The following is a 14,718-nucleotide window of genomic DNA, read 5'->3' on the forward strand; positions in this document are numbered from 1 at the left end:
GTAGGCTTGTTGTGACTTGGACTAGCTTCTCCTTCCCACTTTTACCCTATCAACATTGCGACCACAATGGAAGAGGCTTAGTTTCTCGTCCAGAAAGACTCGTCCGCTCAAATTCTCACAGCTTCACATCTCTATTACCTCGTCTTTCTCTGCTTTCCTCGTATCAACTCACCTCCCGACTCTCATTTTCTTCTTTAACTTCTCTTCCAACCACAATTGGTTCACTACATCAACGCCGCTCAATCCCATGATCAGCGCCGCTTCAACACACCAGCGAAACCCAACTACATCAGCGCTTACCTGTGCGTCTCATCTTCTAATCTTCCGAGGAGCCTTGTTTACTCCGCTTACCTACGCCGAGTCACACCAGCTCCGCTCCATACTGATTCTCCGATTACCCCAAAGTACATCAGCGCACTTCATGACCGAGAATCAACATGGAGAGAGAGACTCACGTACTCATGTTTCTCTGAAAACAGAAAAGATTACGAAGGAACAACTCCAAATCAGAGATGAGGAAAGAGGATCAAGGAAATAATCACCAGCCGAATCAGAAGATTCAATCGTCAAAACGAATAAAAAGATAAGTTTTATTCTCATTGAAAACTTTCTGTAATTGTTATCTTACTGATTTCAAAATCAATTTCAGAAAATCTTTTACGACTCTTAAAAAACCTAATTTCACTGATTGCATCTTGAAATCTCTATTCAAAGTTGGACGCGATTACAGATCTTTAAAGACCACATCTCGATCTATCTTTTGAGATGAAAATATTGAGGAATTTCACTTAAAACTTCTAGGGTTTCTTGATAACAAAATTAATATTTATTTTTCAATCTTTAGCTCCGATTAAAAATAGGTTATTCGATTCATAATCGACTATCTTTTTATTGATTTCATTTTTATGGAATTTTAACTTTCAGACCTCCTACTTAGCTTATTTTTATTCCATATTAGTTATCTGATATAAAATCGAGTCTCGTTCAGTTGTTTATACGATAAGATTTGTGCAACGGAAATGTGATGTCTAACTGAAAATATTGTTGTCATCCTTATGGCCAAAGTAGATCTTATACAGAACATCTAGTGAAGATGAAGTGGTAGCTGCCTAATGAGGACTATGTTTCAATGAATTGAAACCTCAAAGAGAAGCAGCAACTGTCATCATCATCTGTGAAAGAATTGAGCTCAAAAGAGAAACAACACCTGCGCCATTCATCCATAGTTGATTACCAAAAATGCTATCTTGCCTTTCTATTTGACTCATCAAAGATTAAAAGTTGCCTGGAATTGTCACTTGAGGAATTGCACTTCATCTCCAACTACCGCGTATCAATGGCCAGTCACCATCCCCAACAAATCTAGAAGTGAGTAGCAGCTGAACGTAAAGCTCATCAGCGTCATTCAAATACATCAACGCTACTACTTCCTCATCCCTGCTCTCGCCTACATAACCATGGATAACACACTGAAAGGGAACTAGACATATCTCTTTGTGCTTAGTTGCTTTAATAATTTCATGATTTATTCCATGACTTGCATCATACTTTGACAGACACATGCATATCGTAGTCCTTTAGATTTAACAAGTAATACTCATCATATACTAATATGAATCCTTTAAGCTTACCAAGCTGTCAATCAGCAAATTCTTGTGTCTTTCCATATGTTATTATGAACATGTTTAAACTTCATCTATGAATGATTGAATTATGATCTCTCTTTAACACTAACAGCATGAGCTTAATCTCGAATATTTGCAATGAAGTCAATGCTTGAATGACTGGGTGTTGATGGTGGTTTTCTGTCCAAGGCTAAAATTGTAAAACCCTGTATTTAATGCGCTATCGCCCTGCAAGGGGATAAAGCCATTTAAAAGTGATGAGTTCAAGAAACCTTTTTGTTCATTGAGAAATTCAATATATATATATGAAATTCACTCAGAATGGTGCGTGTAGTAACAATCCCAAATATTCCGTGAATTCTATTTTCTACCAGCATTGTTCACTAATGCATTGCGCGCCTAGTATTTTCCTATGCTATGTTCCCAGCCGAACTCTCAATATTTGCATGACATGACAATTGATGTTCACTCGCAGCAGAGTAGCATGAATTTCCCGAAGTGTCAGTATTGAGATCTGCATGAAAATACTCACACAGGCTGCATCGTTCTCTGACAAAGAGATTTTCGTGTCGACGCACTTTTAATTAAAAGATAGCTCGATCGAACATGCTAAAATTCCTTAAGGAAAATTTAGACTATCCATATCAGTTTCAAAAATAATCACGGCCACACGATTTGGTCGCGCGATTCAAAAAGCCTAGACTACTCCTGGCGAACTAGGCAATCACCATAGTGACCACCGGAGGGCACACTAACCACCGGAGGGCACACTAGTTCCCTAGTCGGTCGAGTCCTATTTAGTTCATTCACAAGTGCATCGAACGTTAACCCAAACATGGGTGTTCGCGCTACTTGAAAATAAACTCAAACGAGCTAAGACCGACAAATACGGTCTCAAAAAACATCATGACCGTCCAACTTAGCCAGCCTAGTTGGACGGCTAAGATCTTCCTTGGAATGATCAAAGAGGCGCCAACATGTCCATTGGCGGCCCAACATCTCCCTGGGTCGATCGACCTGCCCGCGACAAGTCTGTAGGGCTTTTAAACGTTTGCCCGAACTAGGGCAAACACGCTATTTTAAAATCCTAAATTTTGGGTTGCAGCAGTATATTATTGTTGCAAATCATCGCATCCGTCCAACTTAGCCAACCTAGTTGGACGGCTTAGATCGCGTTTCAGACGATCAAGGAGGTTGATAGGTGTCTATAACACCTTGTTTTCATATCTATTGTTTATGCTTTCTTCGTTATTTCTCTTGTACAATATGTATCTTATGTTTACTTTTGAGTATTTAGGTACTTTGGAGTCATTTGGAGCAAAAGAAGGAGAAAACGTCCATTTGGAGCGTAAAGGCCAAAAAGGTTGATTTGAGCTGGTTACCCCTTAACCACTAAAGTGGGGTGCCAATAACAATTTTGGTTCCTACACCTACCCTAAAAATCAGAGAGCAATAATTTCTCTCATCATTACTTGCTCTTACTCGCCTGAAACAGGAAGAGACGGCACCATTACTTAGAGAGGAAATGGAGGCGCTGCTGATGGCTGATGTACATCGAGAATAAGAAGAAATGGTTAATTGAGAGTCTCAGGGAAGGATTCGAATAGGATCGATACAACTGGGTTGCTGTTGATATTCATGGGAAGTTAGGGTTCGATCTGTTATCGATGGAAGTGATTTACCAAAGAAGAAATTAATGAAGGGTTTTGAGAGATTAAATATCAATTCTAGTTATTAAGACAAGAACATGTTAGTGAATGAAAATGATATCCTTAATCAATATCTTTATATCTTGATTTGCGTGTTTGATTTTACTTTATAAAAATCAGAAAATCCCACCATTGTTTTATATAGGAAACCGAAACATATTGACAACCCAAGACCTCTTTGTGGGAACGATCCTTTCTTTCCCTTGCTATATTATATATTTTGAGTAGTGAGAAAGTAATTTATTTTTGATGCATACGACAGCGATCAAATTTTGGCGCCGTTGCCGGCGAGGCAGCGGATGTCACTTGTCTTTGGTTTCTTATTTTTTTGTTTTTAGTTTTGTTTTTATTTTTACATTTCTGGTTTTTAACCTTGGTTTGAGAATCTTATTTCAGGTACTTGTTTCTCATGGAAGGAGCATACTACATGAATGGATACGGTTTTCAACAACCTCAACAATATGATAACTACCAATTCCAGGGGTATAAACAAAACCAATTCATTGGTTATGACCAATATTCCATGGAACCTTATGATTTTCCTCAACAACCTTATGGCGGGTATGTGTGTGAACAACCACAAGGATGGGAGGATTCTTGTGCTCGTGAACAAAAAGTCTCTAACTTTGTAGACAAATTTTTGAACTTTGTACAACAAGAGTTTCAAAAGGATAAAGAGACTAGAGAAGAGCAACTCCAAGAACTTCGTGAAGGTATTGCTAACTTGGGAAGAGGCATTGATCAATGAAAGGAAGATATGGATAATTCTAATGTGCATATGGTTTGTGATGAATATTTGATTGATGTTAATGTTGAAAAGGGCCAATCCTTGGGAACTTTCGTTGATAATTGTGTAGTTAACTCAACTCTTGATCGTAATAATGATCATTCACCTATTCAAAAGGATGAGTTCGAGATTAGCAACACTAAATTCAGCGAGGACCAATCTTATGTTAACTATGAAAGTGACGGTAATTATAATACATTGCTTGAGACAACTCATGGTGACAACAACAAGGAATGTACGATGGAGTCTTTTTGGGATCAATATGAAGATGATGACGCTTGTGTTGATTACTCAAGCATTGATCTTAATAATGATAAAGAGCCTATTCAAAGGGTGGAGCTTGAGGATGATGCATTTTTGGATGTTCTAAAAAAGTTTCTTAAAGTGAAATTTGGATACGCAGTGGATTATATGCCTTACAACAAGGAGGAATATGTTGAGAATGTGACCGTTATGACCAATATTGTGGAAGACCCAATTGAGCTTGCAAAGGATTGTAAGGATGATGTTAATGTCGAGACCTTGGTTACGGTAGAAACGGACGAAGAATGGTTGCAAGGTTTGATAGAGGACCATGATATAAAATATCTGAATAATTCACTTGAGTTTTTTAGGATTCCATTCTACAGGAGATTGTGCAAGGTTTATCTAACCCGTTGCCTATTGTTTCCTCTCCTTTACCTCTTATTGGTTTGAATGTATGTGCTTCGAGAATATTGTTGAATGACTTTGTTTCTCGATATCCTCTATTAAAGATGCTTGATTCTCATACTATGCAGGTTTTGGAACAAGAAACCGTGGAAGTACCCGACTTCTATATTCTTTATACACTTCCAAGTGTAGACAAGAATAAGCGTGGGGGAAACTTTTATCGGTTAATAACTTCATTTTTGTTTTATATTATTAATATTTGTGTGAAGCTAGTGTTTGCAAAAGAGGTTCTATGGAAGGATCCTCAACTTTTCAGGTTATTGGTGTATGAGGAATTCAACTTACAAGTCGGGCTGACGACTTTAAACCAAGCGCTAAATGGGAGACAACCCACTGGTTTTGTGTATCTATCTCTATCTTTTTATTTCTCAAGTCTTTTATCTTTATTTTCTTATTTTGGATATTTGCATATCAAAACTCCAACTTTTAAAGATTTTTGAACAATTTAGAATAAACACTAGCCTTTCTAAGTAGATGGAATTTTTTCTTGACAATGAGGTATATATTGGCTGAGTTGGGATTAGATGCCAACTAAATAGCTTGTTTAGTGTTTATCCTCTATTGTTCAGAAATAGCTATGAGTTGGAGTATGAGTTTTTATTATGCATTTTATTTTCTTATTGTGTATATATATCATGTTATGAATTTCCCATCTTGAAATTTACTTTGAATAACTAAATTTTACATTGAGGACAATGTAAAGTTTAAGTGTGGGGGAGTATTCTCATATAGAGTTTTTAGCCTTGTTAGTTTTCCCTTGTGTTTATAAGAAAAAAAAAAGTAGAAAAACTAAAAAAAGAAAGAAAAAAAAGATGATAAACTCCTAAGTCTAGAAACTTGTGCCTTACATTAATGGAAGCATCGTGGTTGTAGGAGTTGAGGAACCCATTAGTAGAGTCTATTCATATAAAAATAAATAAAATATAAAAACAAATAACATGTTAGTTGTCACCATATCTCGGAGTCGTCAAGTGATTTGGTGGGGCACCAACATCGAATTGTTATCACTGCTAGGATTAAATAGAGTGATTGGGTTACTATAAAAAAAAAGAGACCAGACCAATTTGACCAAACGGTGTACACATAAAAAAAAAGATTGACACTTGGATAGCAATATGTGTGTGTTCTCCCTGTCTCCGTCGCCTAAACAAGCGTGGAATGCAGGATCCATGGGAATTACCATGTAAGCTGCTTACAAGAATCATGCGCTTGGATCCAAAAGATCCAATCATGTTGTCGATTTGAAAAAAAATATAAATTTTTTTTTATTATTATTGTGTTGAATAAAATCGATCACTGGTTCCCTTGTATATGTCAGTGAATTGATCTAGAATTAAGTTTGTCGACCGCTGGTTCCCTTGTATATGCCAGTCCTGTTGATATTAGTACTCATACCTGTAGCTCAATCCAATAGGATTTTTAGGTTTGTTTTGGCAGTGACCTTCAGACAGATATAGGAAACACCGTTCACCTTAGTCAACAGTCCGCCACCATCTATTTTCTATATCCATCTTCTTAATCTTTTCATGTGATTGTGGTTGATTAGATTCCGAGTATTATGGTTGTGTTCAACTTTCCGAATGAAGCTATATCACTAATTTATGAATTGGATTTGAAAGTAGGTACTTCCTCTTGTAATCATTGATAGTATGCCAATTAATAAAAATATTTAGTGTCATTCTTAAATTTTCACAGGTGGCTGGAGTTTGGAAGTATAGGTTTTGTAGGTAGACCTCTTGTAAACCTTCACGAGACTATAACTCGTCCACTAGGGATACATAGGGGTTCAAAGGCTTGTTATACACGCTAAGTGTAACCGTAGCCTCGACGACACGTATTTGTATGTATGTTTTTTTTATTTGATTTGCTCCAGGACTAGCAAAGTCTAAGTGTGCGGTAATTTGGTAGGTATCTATAACACCTTGTTTTCATATCTATTGTTTATGCTTTCTTCGCTATTTCTCTTGTAAAATATGTATCTTATGTTTACTTTTGAGTATTTAGGTACTTTGGAGTCATTTGGAGTAAAAGAAGGAGAAAACGTCCATTTGGAGCGTAAAGGCCAAAAATGTTGATTGTGAGCTGGTTACCCCTTAACCACTAAAGTGGGGTGCCAATAGCAGTTTTGGTTCCTACACTTACCCTAAAAATCAGAGAGCAATAATTTCTCTCATCATTGCTTGCTCGTACTCGCCTGAAACAAGAAGAGGCGGCACCGTTACTCAGAGAGAAAAGGTAGGCGCTGTTGATGGCTGTTGTAGATCGAGAATAAGAAGAAATGGTTAATTGAGAGTCTCAGGGAAGGATTCGAAGAGGATCGAGATAACTGGGTTGCTGTTGATATTCATGGGAAGTTAGGGTTCGATCTGTTATCGATGGAAGTGATTTACCAGAGAAGAAATTTATGAAGGGTTTTGCGAGACAAGAACATGTTAGGGAATGAAAATGATATCCTTAATCAATATCTTTATATCTTGATTTTGCGTGTTTGATTTTACTTTATTTTAGTTTATAAAAATCAGAAAATCCCCCCACTGTTTTATATAGGTGTTGATGGTGGTTTTTAGCTTAGGGTTAAAATCGTAAAACCATAGTCTGACGTGACGTCACTCTGTAAGGAAACGGAGCCGTGAGTACCAATATCTCCACTAGCGCATTTATTGAGCCTTCCAATACGTCTAGGTTAAAACTACCAGGGTACCTTTTTTTTTTTATGTATATGCTATGTTCCACGGCAGAGCCATCAGTACTGACTGGCATCATCTCCGCACATGCCAGCCGAGCATGCTTGCCAAGCGTGCCAATCACACATACCGCATATTTTAATTAGGGTTTCGATGCGCTAAACCCTAATTTCTACATCTCCGCGCCAGAGGCATGCCAACCATGCCAGCCGCACCATCGTGCCAATGACATGCCATGCCAGCCACATCTCCGCGCCAAAGGCATGCCAACCACATCTCCGCGCCAAAGGCATGCCAACCATGCCAGCTGCGCCATCGTGCCAATGGCATGCCATGCCAACCACATCTCCGCGCCAAAGGCATGCCAACCATGCCAGTCGCACCATCGTGCCAATGGCATGCCATGCCAGCCACATCTCCGTGCCAAAGGCATGCCAACCATGCCAGCCGCACCATCGTGCCAATGGCATGCCATGTCATCCATATCTCCGCACCAAAGGCATGCCAACCCTTCCAGCCACGCCAATGGCATGCCAGCCACGGCCATGCCTCCATGCCGCTGGCTGCCAAACGAAGGTTTGCAACAATCAACGGCCACCCTTCCTTCCGAGATGCAAATCTTAGCTGTACAAGTTCGCCACCAAACGCGTGGCAACTTCCGGCCCAATGCCAAAAAAATCCTAACTTTGGCCGCGCCTAAACCATGCCAAAACACTAATGTTGGTCACTCCTAAAACATGCCAAAGCATGCCGGCCATGCCTCCATGCCGCTGGCTGCCAAACGAAGGGTTGCAACAATCAACAACTACCCTTCCTTCTGAGATGAAAAAAATCTCAGACGTACAAGCTCGCCACCAAACCAAACGAATTGTGGCAGCCTATTGGCTACAATGCCAATTCTTTGATCACGGTGCCAAACCCTAATTTGGCCACGCCAAAGCCATGCCGGTCATGCCGCTGGCTGCCAACATCCCTCCTGAATTCTTCCCGAGTTTTACTTTCGGGCTGTTTTCATCTATTGAACGGGCACAAAACCTAAATATTCCTACGCTGGGAGATAGGAAATTATTTTCTGTGCAGAATGGAGGGGCGGACCATCAAAATCCGAGTCCACACGAGAATTATATAGCGATTCTAGTAAAGGGCGCTAATTAGGGTTTCAACATACTAAACCCTAATTTAGACAAAGCCGCACGTTGCCAGCGGCTCCCTTCCAAGCCGCACGCTGCCAGCGGCTCCTTTCCAAGCCGCAATAGATTCCCTTCCAAGCCGCAAGCGCTTCCCTTCCAAGCCGCAAGCGACTCCCTTCCAAGCCGCAAGCGACTCCCTTCCAAGCCGCAAGCGACTCCCTTCCAAGCCGCACACTGCAAAAGATTCCCTTCCAAGCCGCACACTGCCAGCTGCTCCACTTCACGTCAAATCCATACCGGCCATGCAACCATGACGTTGTCTACCAAACGGAAGGTATCCACGATCAACGGCTACCCTTCCTCCTGAGATGCATATCTCAGCCGTACAAACTTGCCACCAAACGACTTGTGCAAATCTCTTGGCTACGGTGCCAAAACCCTAATTTAGCTACGCCAAATCCATGCCATCCATGCCGTTGGCTGCCAAACGGAAGGTTGCAACAATCAACGGCTATCCTTCCTCCTGAGATGCAGATCTCAGCCGTACAAGTTCGCCACCAAATGCATGGCAACTTCTGGCCCAATGCCACATTCCTTAGTTTATGCCAAAACCCTAATTTAGCCACGCCTAAAACATGCCATACCGACCATGCCTCCATGCCGCTGGCTGCCAAACGGAGGGTTGCAGCAATCAACGGCTACCCTTCCTTCTGAGATGCAAATATCAGCCGTACAAGTTCGTCACTGAACCTGTAAGCCTCTCAATTTTAAATTTCCAAACAATAGCAACATGCTACACGTTTTCCACGAAAACACTCGAGACATCAAAACATGTCACAAACTGGGGGATGCTCATCAGGGTATTGGTCTGGCGGTTTACAGCGTGCGACGCGCAATACGCCCGTTACAGAAAAGTGTCATAAGAGTGAGGCGGTTAGTAAATACAAGAAGTAATGGTGAAACGTTTCCTTCATTATGGAAACATCAATTCCAGGCGTTACCCGCACTACACCATTTTTAGTGTTTAGTAACAGGTTGTTTCAGTTGCAAAGAGGGGTTGCAACAGTTTGACTCTGTTACGAAAGTCGATGTTGCAAGTTTTCGCAACGGCTCATAAGTTACGAATTTTCTGTTGCAACAGTTAACCACTGTTGCAACGTGAGATTGTCGCAACAGTTTGACACAGTTGCGAAATAAGATGGTCGCAACAGCTTCGTGAGACTGGAATTTCGCAACAACTGTTCCCAGTTGCAAATGTTTTGCAACATCAAAAAAATAGTGGTTTTGACTGGTCAAAACTTGGTTTTGACCTGGTCAAATCAAGTCAAAATCAGGTTTTGGACCGGTCAAAACCACTATTTATTTACTTTTTAATCAGGTTTTAATTTTTCAGTTCCCCTGTTCATTTGGAAATCATTCCCCTGCAACAATTTCAGGCAGCATTACAGTGAAATTCTTCAGCTCTTAGGCAAAAACATTCAAAGCATATACCCATAAGTTTCTAAGAGACAGAACTTTGGCAATACATAGTCATTTCATACATCGAATTATAAACACCAACCAACATTGAACTTAGGCAACTCATGAAATCATAAACTAAAGACTTATTATGTATACCTCTGAAAAGAACTACTTAGGCAATACATATAAATTTCTTAAGTTCCAATCTGTAGCTAGAAATATTTCTGAAGTTGCAAGGACATACAAATACTGTGCGTAGTATCAAAAAAATGACAAGTATGTAAACGTTTCCTAAGTTTTCAGGATATAGAAATTCTGCAGTTGCAGTTGTAATGTGAAGTGTAATATCAGTAGTAGATAAAATCTTAAAGGCACAAGACTGGAGACAAGCTCAACATTCATTACCTACATGCTCAAACAAGTATAGCTTCTTGTTGCTTCATAACCAGCCTTGTAAATAGTCGCACTTGCTACTCATATCTGCAACCTGCAAAACCCATGTACACCATGAGAGTAGCAATTTTCAAAAAGAATTGCAACAGTAATACAGGGAAACAAATAACAGTTTTCATTGACACTTAAACTAAAAAAGGTTAGCTAAAAAATTAGTGGTAAAGAAAATTTTTCCCACTTTCTAAGTGATTTCAGAACTCGAGGACTACTGTTTTTCTTCCATATATCTAAGTTTAATAGATATGAAAAAGATTAACTAAAACGAAAGCTATACGGTATAACTCTGTGCATTTTGAGCAACCATACGAAGATTTCTAGTAATCTCATCCAGCCATGACATATATTGGCTGAGACAAAATACAACGGAGTTGGTACCATTGGGTTGTGGGTACACCAGGAGCTGTGGTGAGCCATCGTTTTACAGTACTGCACATTCACTTTTGTTATTAGCATTAGCCTCATTATTGGACCTTATTCTCAAGAAGAATATGACAAAAGTACAGCATATCAATGTATTACAACTCACTTAGGCAACAAATGAAAGTAACATAAAAAATAAAAAGTTATGTTACACATACACATACAAATAAAAGAAAATATTATATAACTTCAAACTACTTACAATTTAAGATGTTAAAAATTGCAAAAAACTAAGAATTGGATAACCCTAAAGCTCAATTGGTGACAAACATGTCCAGCGCGTTCAAAGAAGGAAGTAGAAGGCTGAGTGACCCATTATAAAAATCTAATTACAGTTCTTTGTAAGATAAGCCTTTTGATAAGACATTTACTCTCAAGGGAACTGTTGTTAGGGTAGCACCTTTCAGGTACGCATGTTGTTGACTCTTAACAACACCAATAAAATCACAAGGAATCACGCGGCCCTGAAAGTTTCAGGAAAACTTGATCTATGATATAACTATAGAATGGCTTTGGGAATAAACTCAAGCAAGCATGAGAATTCAGAAGTAACATTTAAAAAACTGTGGATACAAACATCCAATTTTACGTGGTGAATTAGCTGGTAAAAGCTGTGTTGGCCGTTCGAATCTGGCTCACCAAAATCAATTTCGCCTGCCTCGAAAGGAAGAGTAACATCGTCAATTGATACACCCTTCCCTTTGCTCTCCATGCTAAACTGCAAGAGCAGTCACACCATCACATTAAGTAACTGGAGAACAACCCTATGCAGAGTAATGTTAATAGCCCATAACACTGTAAACACATGCCTGTTGGATATGAGGAGCGAACTTCTCTAGTGCTTGATAGTATGGCAAGATAGCCTGGATGAACACATAGAAATTAGGAGTATTAAACAAAGAAGAACAATGCTTAAAAAATAAAAATAACCATTAATGATCACAAGAAAAGTATAAAGTTGAGTACTTGAGCCATAAAATCCCATCTGCAACATGAAATTCTACAGTTGTTCATCGGATGTTTGCAAGAACAAAGGAAACTAAAAGTAAACATGACTAAGAATTGGTCAGCAATATAATGAAAGTGGTTTGGTAATGCATTTATCTCCCTTCTCCCTTTTTCCTACTGATGAGCTACCTAAATAGATGTACACAAACTACGAATATTTGATACATTCAGAAACTACAAATGAATAGTCGTAAGGCATTCAATAATACAAATCAAGACAAACTAAAACAATTTCAATGATTCAGTTTAGTAACTGCTGAAATAAAACAGTCCGGCTAGTCCAGTTCAAACTTTATATAGTAGACCATTATTGCAGATCTTCGGATGAGGAAGTACCAATCTCCAGGATTTCCAGAAAGGTCAATACTAACTACTTTCGTGACTCTCATTTCCAATGCCAGCTGCACCTAACCAATCAAAAGAAACAGAACACAAAAACACTCTTATATACCTTAAATTAAATCGAATCACTAATGCAATTAGAAATGTTGATTATAAATAAACTTGAACAGAAAACAGCCTTACGGACTTCAACTTCCCTCACACACAGTTCCCACTATTGCTGCCCTGGTTTCACGACGATCAACGAAACCAAATGAATTATCGGATAGGGAACTAATCAATAAATAAGAGTGCAAAACTACAATTCCCAAATATGAATTGACCGTCAAATGTAGACATACCTCATCAGCAATCATAGAAATGAGTGCTTAGAAGCAGTTCCTCTATCGCCATCTAAAGATTGAATGGATATTTCAGCTGATATTCAAATAGGAGAATAACACTTGTTAGAGCATATGCCATCTAAATGAAAGCATATTAATTTTTCAATGTAAAAGACTGACAATTGAGTAAGCTTGGAACACAACAAGATAGCAGGCAATATGCAAGCGAGCACGAAACTAAAAGACGCATATATACATACACATCAGTCCACAATAAATTCTCCCTCTCTAGCATGCAATTCAGTTCATCATGTTCAAGTCCGAGAACAACACTTACAAAGAAATCAAATTCAATTGGCAGTATTCTTTTTTCAAGGTTATAATACTGTAATCACTTCAGTTAAAGACACTGATTCTATCCTTTGGGTTATAAGTGCACTTCTATAACTTAATTCTTTTTCAAAATTATAGCTGATGAGTACTCTCAGACTAAAAGCCAAATCTTAAACTGTTCAGAAGTCTATCCATTTCCTAATAGTTTCCTTTCCTTTCGTAATTTCGTCCTGTACAACCTCAAGCTGATTGCGTTTATGCAATTTCTATACTGTTACTCTAATGACAAATACAGAAATTTGCTAAAGTGAAGTTTCTGGGCTACTTCAATATCTTACTTCAGATTCCTAAATTGTCAATCAAAATACAAAATTTTCAATCAAAGTAACCTCCTGTTACTCTAGAATTGCCTAAAAACTATCGACCCAAGATAAATATACCATCTGATAATAACATTCCAAAACCCAATTGACATATTGAAAGAAATAATCAATGGAAGTTAATCCAAGACAGAGTGTGATAATTACCTTGAGCTAAGGTTTCTCTGTCAAAGAAACTCTATAAACTACTCCAAAAGCACCTTCACCCAACTTCTTTCACAACATAAAGTCATCCTGCACAATTAAAACACACATAACACAGAAATTACAAACTTCATAGCAATCACTGAATTTAACAACTTTAGACGATCAAATCAAAATAATGTAAAAGATGCAAAGCAATGAATGAATTTAGCAACTTTATCAACAGCTTCAACACTAACCCCAGAGGCATAGCATAAAAATCAACCACACGAACAGTATATTCATCTACAAACTTCCCAAACTCAATCCCATGACTTCTATAGGAACCCCAGCTCTTCCTTTAACAAAATCAATTTTGGATGTCAAGAAAACCTAATTTACAAACAAAAAACACAACAATAATGAACTACACCGAAAACCCATTACAACTCTACAAATCCATAACTTATGAGATGATATAACCCTAATTTCAGAAAATAAATGAGGATCTGAGATTTGTTAGTCTAAACCCTAATATAAAAAAATCTCTAAATAAAAAAAAAACCTTAATAAATTGGTGTTGGTCGGCGATTTGGGATTTGAGATCTATGAAATCAACAAATCATTCGACCTTAATAATATTACTGATTTAAGCCTTTACAAGTTCATCTGAAATCAGAGTAGTTGAACCCTAAAAGTATTGAAGAGAACGAGAGAGAAACAGAATTAGAGAAGAAAGATAAAAGTAGAGACAGGGATCTGAAAATCATTATGATCACCATCATCACTGTGTGTGTAAAACGATCGATGAGAAGAATAAGTTCAACCCTAAGAGAAGTGAACGAGAGGGAGAAGATAATGAAAAATAAAAATAAAAAATGAACTCATCAATTTTTATTCTAAACCTGAGTCAGTTTTAAAGCTGACTAAGAATCTGAATGGGCTGAAACCGAGTTAGATGAAAGTGTAGGCAACCACTCTCACGAGTCGCACGCATACAAATCCAATCTGTTGCGAATCGTAACTATATCAAACAGTTGCGAGTTTTGAAACGGGGACAAACTGTTGCATTTATTTTGCAACTGAAATTCGCAACTAGAATTTCGCAACAGGGCATAAGCTGTTGCGAAATCTAGTTACTAATCCTTGAATTTGGTGTAGTGCCTTTACCGCTTTCTTCCATTACTCAACAGTTTCCACTTCTTACGAGGCCAGGGTATGTTTCGTTG

General features: G+C 38.4%; 1 protein-coding gene across 5 annotated transcripts; it reads right to left on the reverse strand.

Moving 5' to 3' along the window:
• Positions 1-11,095: 11,095 nt before the first annotated feature.
• LOC113301748 (glucose-6-phosphate isomerase, cytosolic 2B-like) lies at positions 11,096-14,329 on the reverse strand. 5 transcript variants are annotated; one of them, XR_003336465.1, is made up of 7 exons: positions 14,055-14,329; positions 13,750-13,848; positions 13,514-13,600; positions 12,672-12,747; positions 12,518-12,555; positions 12,325-12,395; positions 11,790-11,843 (listed from the first exon to the last, which is right to left on the reverse strand). XR_003336465.1 is itself a non-coding variant. In XM_026550553.1 (3 exons), exons 1-3 carry the CDS (start codon positions 12,031-12,033, stop codon positions 11,480-11,482), a joined length of 360 nt encoding a protein of 119 aa, XP_026406338.1. In that variant the 5' UTR covers positions 12,034-12,306; the 3' UTR covers positions 11,096-11,479. The 5 variants fall into 5 exon arrangements, 1 of the variants encoding a protein (XP_026406338.1); XR_003336464.1 differs by having other exon boundaries at positions 12,514-12,555; XR_003336463.1 differs by having other exon boundaries at positions 12,325-12,555; positions 13,750-13,844.
• Positions 14,330-14,718: the final 389 nt, after the last annotated feature.

Source organism: Papaver somniferum, chromosome 8 (assembly GCF_003573695.1).
Source record: "Papaver somniferum cultivar HN1 chromosome 8, ASM357369v1, whole genome shotgun sequence".
Taxonomy (NCBI): Eukaryota; Viridiplantae; Streptophyta; class Magnoliopsida; order Ranunculales; family Papaveraceae; genus Papaver; species Papaver somniferum.